Source organism: Calliphora vicina, chromosome 3 (genome assembly GCF_958450345.1).
Source record: "Calliphora vicina chromosome 3, idCalVici1.1, whole genome shotgun sequence".
Classification (NCBI taxonomy): domain Eukaryota; kingdom Metazoa; phylum Arthropoda; class Insecta; order Diptera; family Calliphoridae; genus Calliphora; species Calliphora vicina.
Window position 1 is genome coordinate 76,025,567 of NC_088782.1, and position 27,257 is coordinate 76,052,823.

The window sequence follows — 27,257 nt, forward strand, 5'->3', positions numbered from 1 at the left end:
AAATAATGTTGTACTGGAAAGCTTTCAGTTATGGTATGGGGTTGTATATCCAGTAAGGGAGTAGGGGGTTTAGGGGTAATCAGAATTTTGGATAAAATATTGACGAAATAATCTTGATGTTTTAAAAACCGATTTAACCGCTATCATTCTGAAATTCGGTTTTGTTGACCCGGTAAATTCAAACAAGTTTTAATACAAATATAACTAGACAATGATCCCAAAACATAACTCTTATTTATTTGGTCGTGGTTACTATATAACTGTACAAAAGTTATTGATACCCCTGTCCGAAGTCCTGATATTAACCATATCGAAAATTTGATATCCCTAAGCTAATTAACTCAATGGGCAGCCGTAATTGATGCTCAAGTTCGACACACAATATATTAGCAGCTAAAACCCTGCAAATCTATCACAAACTTAATATTTTATCGAATGTGCAAACATTTATTTGACATTATAAAAATTGATTTTTTTGTCCTTTTTTATTATAAATATGAATGGTTTTATTGAAATTGATTTTTTTTTGTTATCTATTATATTAATAAACATATGTTTATAAAAAATGTGTTGAAAATAATAAAGAAGTTGATTATTTATATTAGTAATCAATGTTTTCTTTGAAATTTTGTTTTGTTTTCTTTATGTGCAAAGAATTTTTTGATAAACTGTATGCATTTCAAATATAATTTCTTCATGTTTTTTTTTACTAATTTTTGTATGCTGAATATGAATTTTACATTTTTCAATCATTTATCAAAATAGCGAAAGCCGATTCTGAATTGAATTACTTACCATGAACATATTTTACCTTTTTGTTTTTGGAAAATATAAGGTCCATGGAATAAAAATAAATGTTTTAAGTTGGAATTTGTTTAAAAAATGTGTATACTTTTAAAGTGTCATCATCATGTGGCTACCAAAACCGCAATTTCCTCAAGTTTCATTAAAATCGGCTCAAAAATATATAACATTTCGTTATCTTTTCATTAGAAATTAAAATATTGAAAAATTTGACCTTTGACCTTCTTGATTTAAAGGTTAAAGTTTTCCGATTTTAGTAAAGCTTTCATACCATATTTATAATTACCAGGACTATAATATTATGAATAGGTTTTACTTAAAATTTATAACAGTAAGGAAATTGGGCTCATTCGCCAAAATATGGTCAAAAAATTCTTGAAAATCGCAAAATTTATATCGCAAGTACGGAAAAACTGTAAGAGGTATTGACATAATTTTTTCATATTTTTATTCCCTATTTTGATCTCAATAAATCCCAATGTGATGATCAATAAATTCTGAAATTTGTTTTACAAAATTTTTTAAAATTTGAAATGGTGATTTATTTTAATTTTTCTCGAAATATGTTAATTGTTATACCCTTCACCATGAGTGGCAAGGGTATATATAAGTTTGTCATTCCGTTTGTAATTTCCACATTTTTCATTTGCGACCCCATAAAGTATATATATTCTGGATCGTTATAGATAGCGGAATCGATTTAGCCATGTCCGTCTGTCCGTCTGTGTGTTGAAATCAACTCTCCGAAGACCCCAAATAACTTACATACACAATTCATACATCAATATCTCCGAAATTCTTCAAGCTCGGTCGCTATTTAAAATCGAGAAAATCGGTCCACAAATGGCTGAGATATAAGGAAAAAACTAGGACAACCTCGATTTTTGACCTATATCTGGATTACTAAGTCATTAATATAGACAATATGGATATCTAATGATAGATATTTCAAAGACCTTTGCAACGACGTATATATGGGTCAAAATCGGAAAAAAATATTTTTTAACCCGAATTTTTTTTCATCAAAAATTTTTTTTAACATTAAGGGTTCACCAAATTATACTTAAAAATATTTTTATTTAAACAAAATCAAAATTTTTTTTTTAATGTTTTAAATTTTTTTTTTTCCAAATTGTTTTTTAATTTTTTTTTAAAAAAAAGTTTTTTCAAAATTTCTTTAATTAATTTTTTTGGAAAAAGAATTTATGACAAAAAAAAATTTTTGATGAAAAAAAAATTCGGGTTAAAAAGATATCCATATTAATGACTAAATTTTTTTTTCAAGTGGCCTGAAAGAGTTAATGGTCTGGCGAATTTGTAATAACCAGGGAAACCAAAATATGCAAATGCATGTTTTTTCTGGTGAGTCTAATGAGCACATGGATAAGATATTTACACGTTTCAGAACTATTTAAGAATTTTGGCATCGATTTGTTAGTGCATATTATTGCATATTTTACCCTTAAATGCATATTTTTGCATATATTTGTTTTAAGAGCATATTTATGTCATATTTTTGCGTTTTTAGAGCATATTTTACTGTTTAATAGCATATTTTGACTTTATCAAAATCAAATTTTGTCTTACTTATTTTTCGCTGTTGTGTTAAGGTTTTTACTTCCTTTGTTTAAAATTCAAAATTGAAAAATAGATGGCTTTTCACCCAAAAAAAAATTAAAAAACTGAAAAAAAAATTTTTTTGTACACCTATTTAAATTTTTTATTTTGAAGTATAATTTGGTGAAAGGTATATAAGATTCGGCACAGCCGAATATAGCTCTCTTACTTGTTTTAAAATAAAATAAGCACTATTTTAATAATAGCGCCATCTAAATATCAAATTTTAGTTCTAATTCAAACTAATCCATTCTAAGTGTTAAAGAAATATTGTCTTTTAAATTCGCTCCTATAACATCAGTTGATGTCGAAAGAAAATGTTCTATATATAAAAATGTTTTCAGATCCAATAGACAACGATTTTTATTTGAAAATTTAAGTCAATATTTTGTAATTTATTGCAATAATAACCTTAATTGAAGAAGTGACTTTATATTTATATGAAATATCATCAAAAAATACATTTTCATAGCTTAAGTTCCTATAGTTTTTATGTTGTATTTTTTTGTTATAGTTCATGTTATTTTTGTTTATTAAAAAATAATGTAAAAGTTTGTTTTTTTAAGAGCATATTTTTTAAATTTTAAGAGCATATTTTAAAGTTTTTACTGCATATTTAAAGCGCTTAAAGCGCTTTTTTAGAGCATATTTCTGGTTTCCCTGGTAATAACTTTAACATTTTTTAACCAAATTTTGTCATTTATATCTCATTATAACGATAATTACGTACACATTTCGATTATTTTGCATTCAATTGCAAAAGTATTTATTTAGTAGCAAATTTTTTACAAAAACTGAAAAATTTGCATTTTTTCCGAATTTTGGCGATAATACAGTTTTTGGGTAATTTTGACCCAAAGGAAATACAGGTTTAATTTCCAAAATTTTTGTTAATGTAATATTCATTAATATAAATAAATCTACATATTTCTAGAAAACAATGCAGAAAGTTAACGAGTTTCACATATTTATTCCATATAAATAGTAAAATTTTGCATATATCTGAACTTTGACCTCGATGCTCGTTTTCCGATTTGGCTCAAATTTTCAGCATTTAACTTTTAGGCCTAGTATTACAATATTCCTTCCTCTTCAAAATTTTAACAAAATTTTTTTTCCATACAACTGATTGTCACTCTATTGTGCATATCTAGAGAAAAAAAACTTTTTAAACCATATATATCTCATCAATATTGGTGGACAATAATATACTTAAAAGTGTACCACAAAAAAACGTGTGGCCTATTTATATATAAGAAGATACCCGTCACCTTCGTGAGAAAAGTATATATAAGTTTGTCATTCCGTTTGTAATTTCTCCATTTTTCATTTCCGACCCTATAAAGTATATATATTCTGGATCCTTATAGATAGCGGAGTCGATTAAGCCATGTCTTCCTGTTTGCCTTTTGAAATCAACTTTCCGAAGTCCCCAAATAACTTACATACATCAATATCTCCGGATTTGCTATTTAAAATCGAGAAAAGCTGTCCACAAATGGCTGAGATATAAGGAAAAAACCATTTTTGATTTTTGACCTATATCTTTATTACTAAGTCATTACTATAGACAATATGGATATCTAATGATAGATATTTCAAAGACCTTTGCAATGACGTATATAATACCATAGTAAGTTGGACCTACAATGGGTCAAAATCGGAAAAAATATTTTTTAACCAGAATAATTTTTTTTCACCAAAAGTTTTTTTTCGCTAAATATTAAATATTTGGTGAAGGGTATATAAGATTTGGCACAGAATTTGTTTATAATTTTTTAAAATGGCAGAAGGGGAAAACTTTACAGTGTTGTTATATTCTTCGTCGTTGAATATAACAGATTGGCAAAACTGTAAGGTTTTCCCCTTTACTTTTGTAGGAGGAAATATAAAAACAACGGTTAAGCATGGTATGGGGCTAAATGTCTACCGATAGAGTTCCAGTGCAGAAAAAATGGGTGTACAGAGAAATAGCTTTTATTAAAACCCACCTCCAAAAATATTGATTTTGTCATTCCGTTTGTAACACATCCAAATATTCATCGCAGATGCACAAAAGTATATATTCTGACCACCTGTCTGTCTGTTGAATGCGCGAGAAGACCTAAGGGGATGGAAATGGGCAAAATTGGTCAAATATAATCAGAGTAATGGACCAAACTGTGATACAATCTCCATATTGATCTTTTGATAAAAGGCCAAGTTCTGTTGAAAATTACCAGAATCAGTCATTGATTTATCCCAGCACGCATACAAATTTCTAACCAAATCGTTATGATAATGGGGGTGGGTTAGTCCCTTTTTCTTAATCTCTGGTATACAAAAATTATATAAATTTTCCATAAATACTCTCTGTTGCTAAAGTTTGGTATTGAAAATGGGCAGTTTCGGTTCATGAATACTGTTTGAGCCAGGGAGACCAGCTGCTCCCTAATGGAAATTAAAAAATCTGGAAGCGAGATTAGTATTAAAAATCTCGTAATATTCCGTAATATTTTTCTTACAAATCCCGGGATTTCAGGATTGAATTAATTTTGCAAAAGTTTTTTTCAGACTATGAATATATACTTGTCAAAAGAATAATTGTGATACCCATATTGACCATGTTTAAAACATAATGTTTATTAGATTGGCAGTTCGATAACACGCCAATAACTTACTATTATTAGGTATTAGAATATGGGAAGCCTAATTCATACATATTTATATTATTTGTAATAAAATGATAAATTTGTAATAATAAGAATACACATATATAATAAAAATATTTGAAATTTCGTATAATTTACAAATAATATAAATATGAATTAGGCTTCCCATATTCTAATTCCTAATAATAGTAAGTTAAATAGATGATATTTACAAATAGACCTTGACAATGAAGATTGTTGATGACGCCCTTGGCAGGGTAGAAAATGCATTCCAATTTGCCAATTGTCTAAAATTTTAGTATTCAGTGATATTCTTTGAATTATTACAAATAAATTGTAATAAAAATGAACTTAAGCCTAATTAAAAATTTACTTTCAAATTATATATATATAAAAAGTTCGAATAATTACCAAAAATCTATAAATAAAATTACATAAATATTTATAATATTTATATATAGTATAGTAATAATAAATATATATATACATACATACATACACTGATGGACAAAAGTCACCGTCATTTCCCTTTAGAAAAGGACTACCACGTTATAAATATAATTGAAACACAAAATTTTATTATCATATCTCATATAAGGATTTGAATTCGAATTGTGAGGTTATGTTGGTTTATTCAATTTTAAATACATGTTTCCATCAAAAGAATTACTGAATTTAAAACAATGGCATGCGAAAATGAATATGAAGAGAATTTGGAAAACCTTCGAAAACTTTTCAGTGTCAGAAATATTGTACCGTTTAATATAAAGCACGTGAAATGTTCAGCCGGTAGCAGTTCCGGTGATAATTACATGTCGGTTGTAAAACGTTTGCAAATACAAGGACATTCGAGTAGCAACGACCAGAATGAAGGTATGTTTTGAAGTTTTTAAATTTGTAACATATTTATGTGGATATATTAAATCTTATTTACCTATTAATTTTATTATTATTGTACAATCAATTCAGCGCACTATAAATTATTACAGGGGATATATTAGACATACTGCACAGTGGGTCGTATCTAATATTTTAAAAATAAATCTTCCATTTTTACTTGACTGTTCAGATTTACATGAAATTTCAGGACCGTCATCTTTATGTATCGTTTGATTCCGAATATTTTAAATAATCTTGTTTGGACGAGTTTGAAATTTCAATTTCTAAATTTGACCATGAATTGATCCGGTTTTTTCAAAAATTCGTGCACATTTTACGACCGACTTCGTTAAACAATAAAATTTTCAAATATCTTCTCTGAGTCTAAATAATATTTAGATTACATATATTATAATCGATTTTAAAGTAGAAAAAGTACGAATTTTCGTTTTTTTTCATTTTTATTTTTCTAAAAAGTATCTCTACAAACATTGGTAGTTGCTGAATTTTTTTCCTAAATCAAAGGTCAGCCAAAGTTAATTCTCCAATTTTTAATATTTTTTTCTAAATACATATGGGCAATTCCATATCATCGTACGTGACATTTGTACGCCTATAGAGTGGAATAGATTTTGCAAAAATAAGAGTATTTAATAATTTGGTCTTTATTTTCCATTCAGAGGGTACTATATTTAAAAATAATAAAAAGTTATTTCGAAACATTGTTGTCCAAAATATCGAGCGAAATAAGAGTATATCGTACGTGACATAAAACGGAAGTCATTTTGAAGTACATGTAGAAATATGCGAACATTTTCGAATCGTGAGAGGCGTTATGTTTTCTTTTAATTTCTTACACTAAATCTGACACTTACGGTATGTCATACGTAGATTTTTCTCTTAAAATAAAACAATATAAAAAAATGAATGGAATATATACATTCGGTTTCAATAAACAATTTTATAATAGCAAAATAAACAATCAGAGTCAAATTCATTTCATACTATATGCTAATACGGAACTTAGTTTTAACCGCAATTTAAATTAAATTAAAAAAAATTAAATATAGTCAGTTTAAACTATTACTATGCCAATAAAATATTGTAATAAGCTCTAAATACTTACACATAGTAATATTTTTGTGGTTTCTCCTATTCAAATCATCTTGAAAACAAGTTTCAAGGGTTTTTGAGTTTTCGGTCGTGGTAGTCATTCTCGTAGAATTGCCCATATGCAGAATTTCTTATTATAGTAGTTAAAAATATAAGCCTTTAGAAAAAATTGAGACAATCTGTTCATAAATGTATTCGTTTGATCTGAAATTTATCTTTCTAAATTTCTTATACATATGTATGTTATAAATCATTTATAAATATACTAGCTGACCCGGTGCGCTTCGCCACCCCAATTAGAAGAGTGGAACAGTACTATTAAGTCTCCCTTTGTGAATCTAATTGTAAATGTCTAATTTCATATTTCTGGGTCCATTATTATAGAAAATACAAAAGAAATTTACCACTAAAGTCACCATTTGTGAATTCAAATTCATTCAGAATCATGTGTGCCTAATTTTAAATTTTTAGGTTTATTATTATAAAATATAAAGTACCATTGTAATAAACAAATAGTACCATTGATTATCACTTTTGAATTCGCGTTCACTAAACCATAACCCGTCAAGTTTGAATTTTAAATTTGTATAGCCTTTCCTATACTATCAACTAATTTTGTTCCTATAACAATTAGTATTTAAAAATTATCACAAAACCGAAAAAAACGAAACCGCGGTTTTGAAATTGTTCGGTTTTTTGGAAACTCTATGTCCGTTATTATAGTAAATTCAAAAAAGTACCTATGAGAACAAAGAAAAAGTACCAAAAAGTATTGCCTTGAATTTTCACTAACTTGGGACCATAGACGCCTAATTTCATATTTCTATGTCCATTATTACAGAAAATTCAAAAAGTACCATTAGAAAATTCAAAAAAGTATCGCTACAATATATAAAAAGTTCCAAAAATCAGGCACTTGTGGATTCCCACTCACTCCGGTCCATATAAGCCTTACTTCATGTTTATAGGTTCATTATACCTACACACAGAAAACAGATTGGTTGAAAATCGGTTGTAATTATTAAAATTTAATTACGTTAAACAACATTATATTCTAATCATTAAATAACTGTATATTTAATCGTTTTTTAATGTTTATAACTGAAATACAGTTATTGTTGTGGAATTGTGGTTCAAATAACTGTAAAATGTTGGTTTGTGTCTTTACTAATATAATTTTGGTTAATTTGGAAATGACAACCAACACTATTGGGGTTTGTAATCGATAAATTCGGTTATTATATAAAAAATACCAATTCGGTGTTCTCAACCGACGGAAAATAATGAAATGGTAGATTTTATTGACATTCGTAAAGAAAAAACAATTAAAATAAATTTAAAAACAAAAATTATTAATCTGTGAATAAATTTTGGGCAACAAAAATTAAATTATACGGAAGTGTAAGTAATTAACACCAATTTATTTCCTAAAATATATGTGTGTTTCATTAAGGACCTTTTAATATTTTTTAGGAGTTTAAAGAAGAAAAAATCATGAGTGGAACCACCGAAATAGACCGAAAAGCTAATTCTCAACTAGCCATAAAACAATATTTTCCCATTATAAAATCTATTCAGTGAAAAAATAATGCACAAAGCTAAAAAGCCTTCTATTGCAGTTCAGTGGTTGTCACTTATTGAAGTGATATTGTTCAAAACACGATAATAGCTTTAACATTGCCCAAATGCTGAGGCCAACGAGACGATCAACCAACATCCGGAGAAGTACATTTAAGTTGACTCTCTCAACAGAAACCAATTTGACTGGAGGCACATGAATAATACTACTCTGGATAGTTGCTGGATGTGAGCATAGTTCAGTGACTGTAGGAAAAATGTAAAAGAAGGACGAACGAACGGATTGCAAACTGTAAATCCCATCATACTTTAAAACACTAAAAACAATTGAAATTTATGTTTATATATGCATCTTTCTTTATGCCCATATTTATTAAATAAAGTATGTATGTATATTAAAAAAGAAAAGTCAAATTATTTTGAAATTAATTCACAGTAGTCATTGATACGTACTGTCCCTTTCACCGAATTGTATTTGAAATCAGTTACGAGTACTAATAAATTCAGTAATTCCAATCGAATTATGAGATAGTTATTGTAACCGACAAAATTCGATTGGCGCCAAATTCGGTTGTGAACACGAATCTGTTTTCTCTGTGTAGAAACTTTATTTCATGTTTCTAGGTTCATTGGTGAAGAAATTACAAAAAGTACCATTCGATTAAAGAAAAAGTACCAAAAAGTTTACCCCTAAACTTCACACTCACTTAGGACCATATATGCGTAATTTCATGTTTCTAAGTCCATTGTCATATAAAATTCAAAAAGTACCATTAGATGAATAAAAAAGTACCTATAGTTCAGTTCTCACATTTTGGTACCTAAATATTGTACCCTATTTCTAACACAAACTTCACTCAGATACATATCAGCTAACTTTAATGTCGATAAGTGAAATAATTTTAATTTTTTAAAAGAGTGCCATTAGGAGAAAAGTACCAATTTCCCTTTTCTTCCTCGAACACCCCAAAAAATATTCCATTTTGCCAAAATTGTTTATGCTACAGACATGTCTCAAAATATTAAAATTTGTGTTAATGTGCCCATGAAAAAATATGTTTTAAAAAAGTACCAAACTGTTTACCCGGATTTGGCCCAATACCTTGGCACTCGAGTTCCAAATAACACCCTGTTAGTTAATTGTTGTATGAATCCAGGAACCAATGTTAAAAAAATTATCAAAATTGGCTTAATAATTTCAAATAAAATGTATTTTCCCGATTTTATCCCCTTTTTGGTACCTTTTTTATCCCCATTGCTTTGGAAAAATTTAATTCAAATAAATTTCTGTATCGTGGTGGGAGCTCATAATAAAATATTCGTATGTCTATGTCAAATTATACAAAAACATATTTTATGAAAAAGTACCAAAAATAAACACAATTTTTATCCCTTAAATTATTCAACATTTCCATAGAAAAAAAGTGATTTTTATTCCAGGCTATGAAATTTTAGTTGGGTATGTTACATACCATCGGAAAGGCTAATGTGTCTAGTTTCTCTGCGTAAGTTTAATTTTTAAGGTTTACACACAAATATGAAAAAAATTAAAATAGTGCAAATTTAAAAACCTTTGTCTTGAGTTACAAAACATTTATTTTGATAGATATCCCACTCGCATCCCACTAAGCGACCGAAAAGGTTTTAAAGGAAAATACCTAAGCTTTCTTTTGAGAAAAAAAAATTAATAAAAAAAGAGTCCATTTTGGAAAAAAAAAGTCAAAAAGGTTTTTGATTTTTCAAAAAAAAGTAAAAAATTGTATGTCTTGAGTTACAAAACATTTTTTTTATAGATATCCCACTCGCATCCCACTAAGCGACAAAAAGGGTGTTAAAGGAAAACACATAAGCTTTCTTCTGAGCAAAAAAAAAAATAAAAAATGGGTCCATTTTTTTAAAAAAAGTCAACAAAGTTTTTGATTTTACAAAAAAATTCAAAAATTTTAAATCTTGAGTTACAAAATATTTTTTTTGATAGATATCCCACTCGCATCCCACTAAGCGACCATATAGGTCGCTTAGGAAAAGACCTAAGCTTTCTTAAAAAAAATACAAAAAAAAAATAAAAAGGGCCCATTTTGAAAAAAAAAGTCAAAAATATTTTTGATTTAAAAAAAAAAATCAAAAATATTTTATTAAATTTTTTTAATTTTTTTTTTCGAAAGATTGCATAAATAGCTATCTAAAGTATTTGGGACACATTTTGCTAAGAACAATAGGTAATAAGTTATATGGATAAAAAAAAAACACCTGTTTGGCCAAAATGTCAAATTTTGACCTCCTATAACTCAGAGAGTTCTTGACCGATCTTGTTGAAAAATGGTGTCCGAATTACTATCCAATTTCACTTGACGTGAAATGCCCCATATGTATAGATAAACTTAATACTACGTTCAGACATGTGTGTTTGAACGTAGTATGAGTAATATTGCTTTTAATTAATATTACACATACGTTGAATAAAAAATAAATGTATGAATCGGAGATGTGCATGAATACCATTCAAATGACATATTTATTATTTTACAAAAGTGAATACTGAGTTATCACTATACATATACAAAACGAATATTGTCATTGCATGATTCACCATGTGTTTTGTTACTAATTACAAGTAATTGCTTGCATATTCTGTAAACTCTTACCATTCACAAAAGCATCGAATCAATATGAATGTTATGAATATAAGAAGAGTGTTATGAATATATTTGAGTAAATATAAACTTTCCTATATGAGTATATTTGAATTAATTTAAGACTGTATTTAGAAGGATTTTTCTTGCATATTTCTATTTTTTCAATATTTTTTATTAATTCGCAGTTCATTGTATTAAAAAAAGACGAAATTTAGTTCTTGAACCACGCGTGAACATTTACATATTTAAAATAAATTAATGCACTAATTTTGTCTTATGTATTCAACTTAGCATCGAGCTTTTATGAATCATTTGAATATTTTACATACAAATCAAAACACAGTAATCATTGCTATCGGCATTTTTTAAATGACGATAGCAATAACAATATAATTAGCTTATGTTGATGATTGAAAACATTACAAATGAAGTGATTTCATTCATGTAGAAAAAAAGCGAATCAACTCATGTACATCTCTGGTATGTACATTGTACATACACTGAATCAATTAAGTCTCCGTACAGACATACTCATAATATAAACTAGTAATTTATGGTCACTTTTCAATACATATTTAAACCTTTTTTAATTCATTTTATAAAAAATCTTATAAACTAGAAATCAACATAAAAAAACTACAAACATTTTCATTAAAAACATAAAAATTTACATAAATTCAATAATTGTACGAAAAGTATCACCAACAGTTAACTATTTTAAGGCAAGGAATCCCAATATTAAACTTAATTGCATTTAATATGTGGTAGGTCCTCCTTTCTGAGCAATTGCTTCATTTTAATGGCTGTGCGTGGAATGGACCAGCTTTGTTGCTGTCAGGGAATCCAGAAATAAGCAAATTTTAATGAATAGAAAGAAAATTATTATTAACTTGCAAAATGAAGGAAAAAATCTAACCGAAATCAAGGATACTGTAAAAAGACCACGATCTTCCATTCAGTACGTTATTCAACAGTTCAAAAAAACTGGAACAAAAAATAGAGATTGGATTACGCTATCGAGCATATTGATAAAGATTTTTAATTTTGGGATCGAGTTATTTTTAGCGATGAAAGTAAATTGAATGTTTTTGGTTCTGATGGAAGAGAAATGTTATGGAGAAAGCCAAATACTGAAATGAATCTGAAGTATTTGACGCTAACCGTAAAGCACAGAGGAGGTAACGTTATTGTTTGGGGTTGCATGGCTTCATCTGGGGTGGGAAATGTTATTTTTGTTGAAAACACGATGGATAAATATACATACCTTAATATATTAAAAGAAAACTTAAAACAAAGTTCTGAAAAATAGGCTTGGGACGTTTCCAACAAGACAACGATCCCAAACACAACTCTAGATTAGTAAAAGAATGTCTTATTTATAATGTTCCTAAGCACTTAAATCGCTCAATCACCTGATCTCAACCCGATTGATCATCTATGGGATCACTTGGAAAGAAATATTCGACAGCACACTAAACGAGTAAAGATCAGCTAAAAGTTGTTATAATAGAAGAGTGGTATAAAATAGATTCCCTGACAACAACAAAGCTGGTCCATTCCATGCACAGCCATTAAAATGCTGCAATTGCTCAGAAAGGAGGACCTACCACATATTAAATTCAATTAAGATTAATATTGGGATTCCTTGCCTTAAAACGGTTAACTGTACGGAGACTTTTTTGGTGATAATTCTCGTCCAATTATTGAATTTATGTAAATTTTTATGTTTTTAATGAAAATGTTTGTAGTTTTTTTATGTTGATTTCTAGTTTATAAGATTTTTTTATAAAATGAATTAAGAAAAGGTTTAAATATGTATTGAAAAGTTACCATAAATAGCTAGTTTATATTATGAGTATGTCTGTACGCAGACTTAATTGATTCAGTGTATATCGGCACCTAAAATGCAAAATAACGTAACATCACTTTTCATAAGTTGTATAGGAGAAGCAAAAAACGATATAAAATGAAAACTACTTGAGATATTAAGTGCGTACTTTCCAGTAAAAAGTATACAGTAAAAAAAAAGTTGGCAACCTTTTGGATAAGACGTACTTTTTTGTCAAAGCTTAATCGTTCTTAAAAAAAATTTTAAATTTTGTATTAAAAACGGTGCTATTTATATTACAAAGTTGTTAAACATATAAAAGAATTCATCAGGTGTTTGAATAAAATAAAATATGCCTAAAAGTAAAGCTCGTCGTAGTTTAGCAAATAAAAAAATATTGCTTTGTAATCATTGTGAAGATGAGATAAAAGAGGAATCCGATGATTTTATAGAGTGCGATAAGTGTGGGAAAAATCTTAATTTTCAATGCACTCAATTGAGTAAAAGAGAGTTTGAGAGTTTATTGCAAAATGAAAAAGAAACTTTCAACTGTCATTTGTGCAAAGAAGGAGATGGAGAAATAAGAAAAGAACTAAATACAATTAAAACTGAACTAAGAAAACTAGAGAAGTTAGAAAAGTTGGATCAGCTGACAGATTCGATAAACTTCATGTCAGCAAAGTTTAATGAAGTGTTTAAAGATGTTGCAGAAAATAAAAAGAAGATAGCTGAAGTACAAAAAGAAAACAAAAAATTGAAAACAGAAATAAAAACTTTAAAAACATCTGTGAAAATACTTAATGATTATCGAGTTCAAAATGATTGTGTTATAAGAGGACTAAAAGTTGATGAGAAAGAAAATGCTATGGATGCTGTAGTTAATCTGTCAAAGAATGTTGGTGTTGATTTAGAACCAAATGCTGTTAATGCTGTGTATTTTCTAAGAACTAAAAAACAATCTGAGGACGGGAAAAAATCTGTTGTAGTTAAATTTTCATCCAAATATCATAAAGAAAGACTGATGGCTTCCAAATCAAAATTGAAGGGAAATGAAAGCACAAGTGAGGTGTTTGTGAATGATTTTCATAGCAAGGAAACTATGAACCTTCTTTATTATGCCAAATCATTAAAAACAATTGGGTATCAATATATTTATGCAAGGAATGGTAGAGTCTATTGTAAAAAAAGTGATATTGCAAGACAACAGCTTATCAAAGATGAAGATGATGTTGATAATATGTTATTGGAAGCAACAACAAATAAACACTGGAAGAGAAGATCTTTGGTCAATAGTCGAAGAATTGATGATGCTAATTCAAGTGATGATGGAGATGATGGTGCTGCTTACGTGTCCCCTTAAAAAGGAATGTATATATTTAAATTGTTTAATTTTTTATAATTTTTTATAATCTTATATTTTTTTATGATTAAAAATCAATATTTTCAAGAATTTGCAAATTTTAAAACTTATATTTGTAATTTGAATTCAAATTTTCTTAATATTATTAGTATAAATATCAGAAGCGTTTCATCTGTTGATAAATTTAATAAATTCAAATCGTTGATAGCAAGTTTTCCTAAATTACCGGATATAATTGCAGTCCAAGAAACTTGGTTTCAAAAGGATATTACACAAATTTACAAACTTCCAGGTTTTAATAATATACATTGTTGTAGAGATGATGCTTACGGTGGAACGACTTTATATATAAATAAAAACATACAATTTACTGTTGAAATATGCATGTTGCACTTTGTTGAGCTAATAGTTGTGACTTTGAACAGTGTTAACACATTGACTGCCACGTCGGACACATATGTGTGACACTGCACTATGCGGTTTACGCCACGTCGGACACATATGTCCGACACGACTTTTACTTTCTAGAGACATGTCAGACAATAGTGCTGGATTTTAAGAATTTTTTCGATGTTGTCTGGAAGTTCCTCATCAAAACTGTAATCTTCACATTCTTCATAACTTTCTGAACTTGTACTGAGTATTTTTTCTAACTCAGTATCCCATAAAAAATCCTTTTCGCCATTTCGTAAGACCGATTTTTATTTATAAAAAAAATCTGTTTCTAAGCAGTAAATATTACTGACAGTAGCCTAAATTCCAATATTGAAGTTTTCGAAGAGATTACGTAAAGAAAATGCTGTGGCCCCCAGCATCTTATTTGCTGAAAGTGCCTTGGCAGTCAATGTGTTAAAGTTGAAAGCAAACCCATGAAGATAGTGTCATTTTATAGATCGCAAAAGTGTTGCATAAATGACTTTATTGCTATTTTAGATGGTATTTTAAGCGAACATGCTCGGAATCCAATAATTATGGTTGGAGATTCTAACATTGATCTTATTCAAAATTCTCATTTTATTGATTTGATAACCACTTTTCAAAATTATGATTGCTATAGTGCCCATAATTTAATAACTAGACCTGTTAGTAGAACATGTATTGATCATGTTTTTAGCAATTTTTCTGAAGAAATTTATGTTGATTCAGTTGAATGTAATTTATCAGACCACAATATAATTTGCTGTAAATTTAAGAAAGAGATAAGGGAAAACAAATATGTAGTGATCGGTAAGACGCACTGTGACTACGCAAAGGCTAAAGAATACTTGCAAAATAATTTACCGGATGACTATTCTTCATTTAATGCATCCGAATTAACTAATGTTTTGGTGCATTGTATGAAAGGTGCTATAAATAATTCAATTGTAGTAACAAAGTGTAAAAAACAGCTACGTTTTGATTTAACTCCATGGGTGAATAAAAATCTTCAGGATTTAATTTTATTTAAGGAAAGACTATTAAGGAGAAGACGTAAATCGAAAAACAAGCAAAATATAGAAGATATTTTAAAGCGAATTAGTAAAATCATAAAAATTTCTGCAAATAAGTATTATTACACTGAAAGTTTATTAAAGGCAGGTAATGATCCAAAGAAATCGTGGAAATTTATTAATTGTACTCTTGGTTGTACGGAAAGTAATGATATTAACCTTAATGATTCTCAAGGGCAACCAATTATATGCGATAAAGGTGAAATGTTTAATTCGTTACGGACTCTTTCTCAATCACCCCATCGTTTTAGACTTCTAAATATAAATGATAATGATATTATTGAAATAATATTAAAGTTGAAGGATAATAAAAGTCCAGGCTTTGATGGTATTTCGCCTAAATTTGTAAAAGAGTGTAGAGATGAAATAATCCCAATTTTAACTGATATTTTTAATAAAATGGTGAATAATTCAGTGTACCCTGACATTTTAAAAGTGCACAAAATAATACCAATTCCAAAGGAAGCAAATGCTACAAATCTAGATAAATATAGACCTATCGCTGTTCTTTCTACGATTGATAAAATTTTTGAGAAGATACTTTATGATAAACTTTTGTTATACCTTGAAGGAAATAATTTTTTATACAATTATCAATTTGGTTTTCGAAAGGGATGTAGTACTGAAGATGCTGTATTAAATGTAGTACAGTTTATCTGTAGTGGGCTTGATGGTGGTTCTGATGGAGTTGCCGGAATATTTTTTGATTTTACTAAAGCTTTTGATTTAGTAGAACATGAAATAATGTTACAGAAATTGATGAAATATGGTATTCAAGGACGTGAACTTTTATTGTTTAAAAACTATTTCTTAAATAGGAAACAATATGTAAATATAAATAACACGGACAGCTTTATTGGTTCTGTTGATTATGGTGTGCCTCAGGGTAGTGGATTGGGTCCTTTATTGTTTTCCGTATATTTGAATGATTTAAAAAATCTGAATTTAGATGGGCAACTATTTATGTTTGCAGATGATGTGTGCTTGTTCTACCCCTACAAGCATGATTTGTCACTTAAGACGAAAATTGAAAGAGATGCTTCGCTAATATTTGAATTTGCACGATTAAATCGTTTAGTTCTTAACCCTAATAAGACCAAATTGTTACGTTTTAGACCACATGCTTTAAGTATAAATAGTAACTTTAACGTGTTTATTGATGGGAAGACTATTTATGAAACCCATTCTGTAAAGTATTTGGGAATTATGTACATTGCAAAGTAACTTGTCATGGGATATACATATGCATGATTTGAAAAAGAAAATAGCTCCGGCAATTGGAATTCTATATAAATTAAAGAATAAACTTGATGTTAAATCAAAGATGATGATATTTCAATCTCTGATCCAATCTCATTTGAATTACCTAGCAATTATATATGCTCACAATAAAAACAGCAATTCACTGAAATCTCTTCAATGCATGCAAAATAAAGCATTAAAAATTATTTTCAGATTACCAATACTGTTTTCAACTGTTACATTGTACAAAGATATATGCAAAACTATTTTACCAATCTATGGATTGCATGAGTATCAGGTTTTAATGTTTGTTTTTAAATGCATTAACCATATTGGTCACCAAAGCTTTACATTTTCTCAACACCAATTTAATATTAACACCCGAAATAGAACAAATTTAATGATTCCTAGATGTAGATTAGAATCAACCAAGCAACGCATTGATTACGTAGGTGCTGTAAAATTTAATAATTTACCTGTGGATTTAAAATCAATTAATCGATTTTCGTTATTTAAATCATCTTGCAAACAACGTTTATTTAACAACTTTGAAACGCTTTTGTAATAACAATTTTTTTTGTTGTTTAAACCATTTTTGTATATATTTATTACAATTTAGTTATTGTTTAACTTAAGTTAAATATTTTATTTGCATATTTAACAATGAATTATTGTGCCAACTTGCCTCAATAAAGCCTTAAGGGCGCTGAGGCCGAAATTGAAATGTATTAAATTTATTGTACGAATAAAATATTTTTCTGTAGAATGTTTTTCTATGGAAAAGAAAACAAAAAAAAACTTTAATTTAGAGCGTAAAAATACATTTACTCTCAATCTCAAAAAATAGCCAGAAAAGTACGCGACCAACAATTTGTAAAAATAAATTGTATTTTATTATAAATCAATTTAAAACGTTTGTTTTATGTTATTTTACTTCTTTTCTTTGCAAGACTTGTAAATTTTGTTAATTTTCAACTTTTTTGTTTTGTTTACATTTGCAACAATTTGTTTTAAACATATTTTTCATGTTGATATTTTTTACTGGACAAAAAATGTCCAGTAAAAAATATCATGTTCTCTATCTACGAACTGTCACTTTTAACACTCTCTTGCTCTCTCGTTACAAGTTTTTAAAAGTAAACGAACGGAATCCCGTAACTTCCAGTGATAATTTGTAAAAATTATTACAAATTATCAAGTACGCGAACACAACTATTGTAACAAAATTTTCAAATCTGAATTACTTACAATGAAACTAAAAATATATTTTATAAAAAAAAATAATTTTTTCAAAGTACACTTGCTATGTGTCTTATCGCTACCTAAATATAGAAATGCCCTAACTAAAAATGTCCTTACTTTAGAGGAGAAGGACACAAATTAATAAAACTTAAAGTTCTGTAGTTACAATTTTTATACCCTACACCACACACCATAGTGGGGAGGGTATTATGCGTTTGTGCAGATGTTTGTAACGCCCAAAAATATTGGTCTAACACCCACCTTAAAGTATACCGATCGACTTAGAATCACTTTCTGAGTCGATTAAACGATGTCCATCCGTCCGTCCGTCTGGTCGGCTGGCTGGGTGGCTGTCCATGTATACCTTGTGCACAGAGTACAGGTCGCAATTTTGAATATATTTCGATCAAATTTGGTACATGTTATTTTTTCGGCCCAAGGACCAAGCCAATTGAAACTGGCTGAAATCGGTCCATTATTTCACCTAGCCGCCATACAAATGTCCTTCCGAAATTGGACTTTATCGGTCATAAATGTTTAATTTATAAATGTATCTCCACAAATTGCGCTCCAAATAAGTTTTATATATACAAAATTCATGTCACCAAATTTTGTTACGATCGGTCCATAATTAGTCATAGCTCCCATATAGACCCATTTCCGAAAACCACTTGCACAAATCGCACGTTAAAGTGATTTGTGCATATAAATGTTGGTATAGAGTCTATTCTATAGAAACAAAATTCAACATAAATAATTTGCATATAAACATAAATCACACGACCTAATTCAATGGTGATCAGTCCATAATTGGTCATAGCTACCATATAAGGCCCACTTCCGAAAATCACTCACGAATATAAATTATTGATTTTTTAAAAGAAAAATATTTTTGCTCATTTACTTAGGGTATTATATGGTCGGGCTTGACCGACCATACATGAGTAATTATGGACCGATCGTAACAAAATTAGATGACATGAATTTCGTATATATAAAACTTATTTGGAGCGAAATTTGTGTAGATAAATATATAAATTAAACATTTATGACTGATAAAGTCCAATTTCTGGAGGACATTTGTATGGGAGCTAGGTAAAATAATGGACCGATTTCAGCCAGTTTCAATAGGCTTCGCCCTTGGGCCGAAAAAATTATATGTACCAAATTTGATTGAAATATCTACAAAATTGTGACCTGTACTTTGCGCACAAGTTTTACATGGACAGCCAGCCAGACGGACAGATGGACATCGTTTAATCGACACAGAAAGTGATTCTAAGTCGATCGGTATACTTTAAGGTGGATGTTAGCCTAATATTTTTGGGAGTTACAAACATCTGCACAAACGCATTATACCCTCCGCACTATGGTGGTGTAGGGTATAAAATAAACATAGCATACAGAGTAGTATTATTTTAGGACATTTTTAAAGCATTGTGAAATATTATAACATTATGACAATATGACAAACTTCATACTTATGCTAAAAATTCATATTTTTCCCTGCTGTGTCTCTGACTCGTGAAAAAAATAGCGATTTGAATTTAACGGTCAGCATTCATCATGTTTATAAACATGTCCATCAGTAGAAGCAGTTATTAGTATTGTTTGTAAGTATCAGTGTTACCAGTTTAACCTTTTTGAGGCTAAATTTAGTCTTTTTATTTACTATTTAGCCTCGGAAATGGGCCTTATATGGGAGCTATGACTAATTATGGACTGATCTATTTGGATACTAACATATTTCAGAGATCATTAATGAAATTTCCGATAGTGATCCTTATACGGGAGCTATGGTTAATTATATACCGATCTTTACCAAATTTGATTGAGTGAGTTTAGGGGGGCTAGGAGAAATAATTAATCGATTCTAACCAAATTCAATAGGCTTCGTCCTTGGGACAATAGTTTGATTACAAGGTTTACATGGACTGACATCAACTCAGAAAATGCTGAGGAGATTGGTATACTTTAAGATGGGTGTTGGGACAATATTTTTTGCAAACATCAGCACTACCCCTATATACCCTCCACAATATTGTGATGTATGTAGTTTATAACAAACATTACTCTCATGTACCCATGGGATCCATTGTTATACCCTTTATAAATATTACTAGGTGTGAACTACTATATATGTGAAGAGAAGAAATGAAATTCGAAGGAAAATAAAGAAGTCAGGTGATATAAAGAGGATGAAAGTGAAAAACTCCAGTCCTTAAAGGACAAGAAATATGTAGACTGGGTTTTTCAGATACCTAAATAGCCAACCTATTCCCCTGATAAAGCCTAAAAGATTACCTAGATCATATCCAGCTACATCCCCCAGTTCATCACGGAATCCATGTAATCTACTTTTTACCATTGCCTCCCACCAAACCGTGCAACCATAAGTAATAATGGACCTTACAACCGATGTGTAAATCCAGTTTACCATGACTGGATGTAGTCACCAATTCCTACCAATAGAATTCCTGCATGTGTAGTAGATATTGAGACCCATTTTAGGCCTTCCCTGAGTATTCTTATTCAATGATAATTTGTTATCAAGAAAGGTCCATAAATACTTGGATACATTCTGATAAAATCAACCCTAAACTCCCTACCCTATATTTCCTAGAATAGAGTACTAACTTTGTTTTCGTTGGGTTTAGACCCAGCCCATTTGCCTTGGTCCAGGTTCACAACGTAGTCCGTATACGGAAAAATCTTGGTACCCTTAGATTAAAAGATCTTGAGAATAGAGTTCACCGCTAGTAACCATAACAGGGGAGACAATACTACACTTGAGGTGTACCCCTGGAATTACGTCTTGAAATCCTGTTATCCCCTAGGTTTGTGTTGATAATCCTGCTACCAAGCATCGAAACTATCCAATTCACCAGGAAGTCCTTCATTCCGAGTTCAATTAACGATGTCCAAAAACACAGCTAAAAGCCCAAAAATCCAGCCTCATGCAGCACACTTTCCACAGACTTACCTACCATTGAGGTAGGCGTGCTGAGCGTAGCTATGAGGTGAGTATCTATATTGCTTAAGATAAAGATATATCAGGCGCTCAAAAGTATTCAAAAGAAAAGACGATAAGCTGATATGTCTAAAATCCTTTGGCTTCGAGTTGCTAACCTTACCGGCTTTAACTATAATGATTACCTTTACCTCCCTCCACCCTCTCGGCAGATACTCTACTGAGACATCTCCTGAAAATATCAGCCAATTGAAGTAATGCGTCCTGTAGAATATTTCATAGCATAGTCGGATAAACCCCGTCTCTACCGGATGATATAGACGGATCAAAACTATTTACCGCCCATGCTATTCCCCTGAGACTATTTCCTCAATACAATTAGAAATATGACTGAGACCCGTAGGTGTAGTCCTGGCCGTCGTCACTAATTTCAGTTTCTACACAACCAGGAAAGAGTGTTTCCATAACAAGGGGGAGTGTCTCTGAGCTAGACTCCGTCCATGATTGGTCCTCCCTTGGAATGTACCCTACAACTTTTAAGTCTTTGGATAAAATGCAAGAAATTGCTATATTCCCGTAAAACATATTTTTTGGCTTCAGTTTGTTATTATAACTCCGAAACTACTGAGCTGATTGAAAATCAATATACAGTGCACTCGCGATAATATGAACTAATTAAAACCAGGCCAGTTCACTTTTGCAAGATTGTTCTATTTGCGAATGGCAGCTAATTCTCTTCTACAGCTAGGGAAATCCCCAGATTATTATACAGTTGAATTAAAATTTAGCCACTATCCTGTTGATTTAGATTTCAACTCTGTATAGATGATAAAATACGTTAAAAACAAAAATAAGCTGTTCATATTTTAAAGCTATCCAATGGAAGTAAAAAGTGTTCATATTTTGGGGTGTTCATATTATCGCAAATGCACTGTATAAACGGATTAAAGGTTATGTAAATCTCAACTCCCCAAGTTTATTTTAATAACATCGGACTGACCCTTTTTGAGATATCATTAATTGTGTGGAGAAACGTCTAACAAAATTTATAATTTTACTTAAAAAGTAGTCAATCCTTTTTTTTTTTTGCTGTTGACCTCTGTAATCGATATTTCCATTCAAGGCTATTAAATTACATTCCTTCTTATTAAAAACTATAATTTAAAGTTAAATTAAACTACCAAATGGCACATTAATAAAAAGTAATTGGAATGACGAACTTTTCGCGAGAGCAAGAAAACGGTTTATTTTTTATAAGTCATGTAAAATTACTCATTAAAATCTTTGATGACTTCGGAACCAATAGACATATTTGAGAATACTTTAACAAGTAAAAGAAGGATCTATGGTGGAATAAAAAATATGTTGGAACGTTTGACATGTCGCACTGGTTCAACAATACTGTATTAACTCAAAATTTTAAAATGTTCAGTAGAGGGCAAAAACTGTTTGTGATTACATTTTAAGAGAATTTGAAAATCCGAAAACATCATATTAATCAAATTCCATTTGAAAATATATTTACATTGTTTTTCTTTAAAATTTTTGCAATTAGTGCAAAATAAATCAATTTTTTGAGTTAATACCATTTTTCTGAAACTTCTCTATATTTTTTGTATTATTTTATCAACAAAACAGTATCAACTCAAAATACAACCAAATTTAAATAAAAAAATTTGATTATTTTTAACATGAATAAAGGCTCAATGTATAGAAATCAAATGTATGTATTTCTATTTAAATTTTTGTATTATATTATCACGAGAATGGTCTCATATGTGGTTTTCGAGATGAAAGAGTAATCGGAATACGTTGAAATTTTTACAGTAGATAGATATTGATGTTAGTTGATTTCTTGCAAAAAGTGAATTTTTAAAAATTTTGAGTTAATACAGTATTGTTGAACGAGTGCGATGTGATTTTTTGATGTCGCAACGACGATATTTAATTGTTTCACATTGTAAACATTATGTAATAAAAATCTAAATATTTTTCATTTTAGAAGAATACAGAATGTTCCTTATTATAAAACGACAAATACCAAGTTTATCTAGACGACAACTTTATCGTTGTGATGAAGCGTTCTGTAATGAAATTAACGCTTACAATCATATTGTCCCACTATTGGAGCAATATATGACAGAGACAATTTTTCCGAAATGTTATTATGCTGGCCACGACGACATGGGTGAAATAATTGTCTTGGAGGATCTTAAGGAAATCGATTTTCGCATGCAAAATCGTTTGGCTGGCTTGGAACTCAACTATTGTGAACTGGTAATGAAGGTATGTTCATATGTATTTCCATATAAATTCAATTCAGAAATTTCTTATTATTGTTGTTTTTGCTGTTTTCAGCAACTGGCCAAGCTCCATGCAGCCTCTATAGCAGCAAAGCAATTGGACAATGAAATGTTTCGAGATAAATGTAAACAGATAAACGAAATTGTCTATTGTGAGGAGGCTGAAGAGTTTTACAAAAATATACTGGATACATCAATACAGGAATCTCTTAACAGTTTGCGTGCATCAAATGTTGATGGCTGCCTCACGGAGCCAATACGTTTGATAGAAAAACTTCAACACAAATTATTTGGCCAAATACAAAGTTGCATAACAAATTCGGGAGATCATATGAATGTAATGTGTCACGGTGACCTTTGGGTTAATAATATTATGTTCACCTCGTCAATTGCAAGTACTTCACCAGCAACTAAAGCCGAAAATAATACAGACTGTGCATTACAACAATGGAATCATCTCAACAATCGGCCCTGTAATGTAAAATTCTTTGATTTACAAGCGATGCGCTATACTTCACCCGTATTTGATATACTCCATTTCATTTACACAAGTACAAAACGAGATCTTCGAGATTTATATACAAAACACTTGCTGGAAACTTATTGTCTCGCATTATCGTCTAATCTGGAAAAGCAATTCGTGCATTCGCTTGGCGAACTGGATGCAATACGTTCAACATTTTCTCTGAGCAATATTACCGATGAGTATTATAAACACGTTCTCTACGGTTTAGCAATTTGTATGTGGATTCTGCCTGCGGTCACCTTTGATCCCGATAATATTCCAAATTTGGATATGATAAGCGAAATGAATAAGAGCGCAAAGGAAATTAAATGTACACAGAAATTAACACCCGAATATCATTCTCGCCTAAAAGACTTGGCATTGGAATTTTATCAAAATGGATATTTAAACTGTCTCCTTAATAATGAATGATTTGTATTATATTCTAAAGAGAGTCAACTCAAAATTTTTAAATGTTCACTTTTTGCAAGAACTCGATGTACAGTATAGACATATATAGATGTTAGGGTATTAAATTAATCGGGTTTCTTGTTTAATCGGTTAATCGAGCAAATAATTAATCGAGATTTAGATTTATTCGGTTAATAATCGGTTAATTTAAAATTATTCGATTAAAAAATTATTCGAAGTAAAAATTTAGGTTAAATACAGATTAGAAATATATTAACATCTACTATTTATATTTCTGAAATCGCATGATTTGTTGAAAATTTATTTAAGAAATAGTAAAATGTCATAAAACATTCAAAGACGTTTTTCTCGAAACGACTTTTTTTAATTATGACGTTGCAGCAAATGAGTGATGTATGAGTTGTTTAGGGTTTTAGTGAGATCTTCTGAAATAATCATTTATAAAAATAATATAATTTAAACGATTTTTTTCTTTAGATTTATTAAAACTTTTCTTGGAAAAAATCTCTCGCTGATTGTATATGTTGGAGAAATAAAAAGCACGATAAAGAATATTCCTTTTTGGATTGTTTTAGATTTTGATCGATATAATAGTTTCGTTATGATCAAATACTGATACTGTCAGTTGTTATACATACTCACTAATCATGTTTATTGGATGTTCAAATTGTATTTGAATTGAAAGGGAAAAATAAATACAAAACAAATTTTTAAAGTTCAAAAAAAAGGAATTTCGGTTAATCGGTTAATCGACACAAATTAATCGGTTTATTTGTTATTTTAAAATCGGCAATTTTAAATTATTCGACCAGTGAACCGTCCAAAATTAATCGTTTAACCGATTGACGACGTCTTCAACTTCCATTGTAAGTTAAAAAAAAAAAACAGATTTTTGCTTCTACTGAATATTTTTAAATTTTGAGTAGACTCTCTTTAGATCTTTGGATAATCGATTGATCTATTTTCCAACGAATAACGAGTATAATAACAGAAACTTTACAATAATTGGTTTATTAAAAATCAGGTACAGAATATAATAATTATTCTTAAAATTTAAAACAATATAATCAAATACAAGGAACACAAGGAAAAATGAATTGATGAATTACATCGATGTAATTTTCCGTAGATGTACTATCGGATCACCGTCTGCGTTTTATGTGCTGTTTTTATAATAAAAGCGAGTACTTTGAGTGGAAATTTTACATGTGTTTTGTTATTGAAGTATTGTTATCTTTAAATCATAAAATGGTAAGTTATTTGATAACGCCAACTAAAATTTACGATGCCGCACAGTGGTATAGAAAAAAAGAGGGAAAAAAATCTGTAACTTCTAAACCTTTAGTACGATTTCACATGCGCAAAGAGGAAGTGTTGTCGAGTTTAAGTTTTGAATTTGGACTACATGGAGACCTCGGGTATGTTAAATTTTTAAATCGATCCTATTTTTTCGTTTGTGCTCGATTTCAAAAAAGTGCATATATAGAATATCCTCGTCGAGCACTACAAAAGCCTATTATAGCTTAGAAGATATTCGCATTTGAAAATTAAATTTTCAACATTTTTACCCACCCTACTCCAGTTTTTTGATAATAGCGGGTCAAAATATTTCTGGATTCAGTCGACATCAAGTGCTCATTGAATAAAGTTCGATTTGTTGTATATCGCGTTCGTTGTTACACATTTACTCAGTATAAAACTTCGTATATCATCTTGTACTTTATTATACAAATTCCTATATCTTAATATATCTCGCGGAATTGTGAAATAATTTTCTTTTGCATTAAATACATACAATAATAGAACACTCCCCAGGACGAAATTTTTTACATGTTCTGGATCCAGACAAACGTAAATCTACTCCATCACCAAAACGAAAAAAAAACAATAATAATTTAAACCTTAACAACTCGTTTGATTTTCCCAAAATTGGCGAAAAAACCATAAACAACTCTAAACATCAAAGCCCCAAATTCATAGTGTTAAAAAGCAAAACACTTTCATCTATTGATAGCTCTTAAAATCCTTGTAAAATCAGCGACAGGAGACCTGAAGTAGACTCTTCACTTTCTGAAATGCAGTTTTAAGTAAATTATTTTACCTGCAAAATGGATATCAAAATTATTCAGAGGAATATAAATGGTTTTTACAATAACCTTAATGAACTACAACTACTAATACATGACAATTCACCTGATATTATTGCTCTACACAAAATTTAAACTTATGTGGATTCCAGGTCATATAGGTATCATGGAAAAGACTGTAGCAGACGAAGCAGCTAAATATGCTAAAATGGATATCAAAATTATTCAGTGGAATATAATGGTTTTTACAATAACCTTCATGAACTACAACTACTAATACATGACAATTCACCTTATATTATTACTCAAACAAAATTTAATAAGATTAAAGTAGAAGAAATGGAATATTGGACTAACTTTCAACACCATTACAAAATGTTTAATCTGCATAAAATCCCAACTTTATATCCAAAAGAAGCTTTAAGACGTGATATTCAAATATATATAAAAATTATAGCCGTCTAAGATTAGGACACACATTAATCACACATAAGGCGATTTTTCGTTAAGGTAGGGTCG

At 29.6% G+C, this 27,257-nt stretch overlaps 1 protein-coding gene across 1 annotated transcript; it reads left to right on the forward strand.

The window, feature by feature from the left end:
* The first annotated feature begins 5,686 nt into the window (after nucleotides 1-5,686).
* LOC135954430 (uncharacterized) lies at nucleotides 5,687-25,851 on the forward strand. The gene is made up of 3 exons (XM_065504602.1): nucleotides 5,687-5,945; nucleotides 23,417-23,697; nucleotides 23,770-25,851. The coding sequence occupies exons 1-3, from the start codon at nucleotides 5,756-5,758 to the stop codon at nucleotides 24,649-24,651; spliced, it is 1,353 nt and encodes a 450-aa protein (XP_065360674.1). The 5' UTR covers nucleotides 5,687-5,755; the 3' UTR covers nucleotides 24,652-25,851.
* Nucleotides 25,852-27,257: the final 1,406 nt, after the last annotated feature.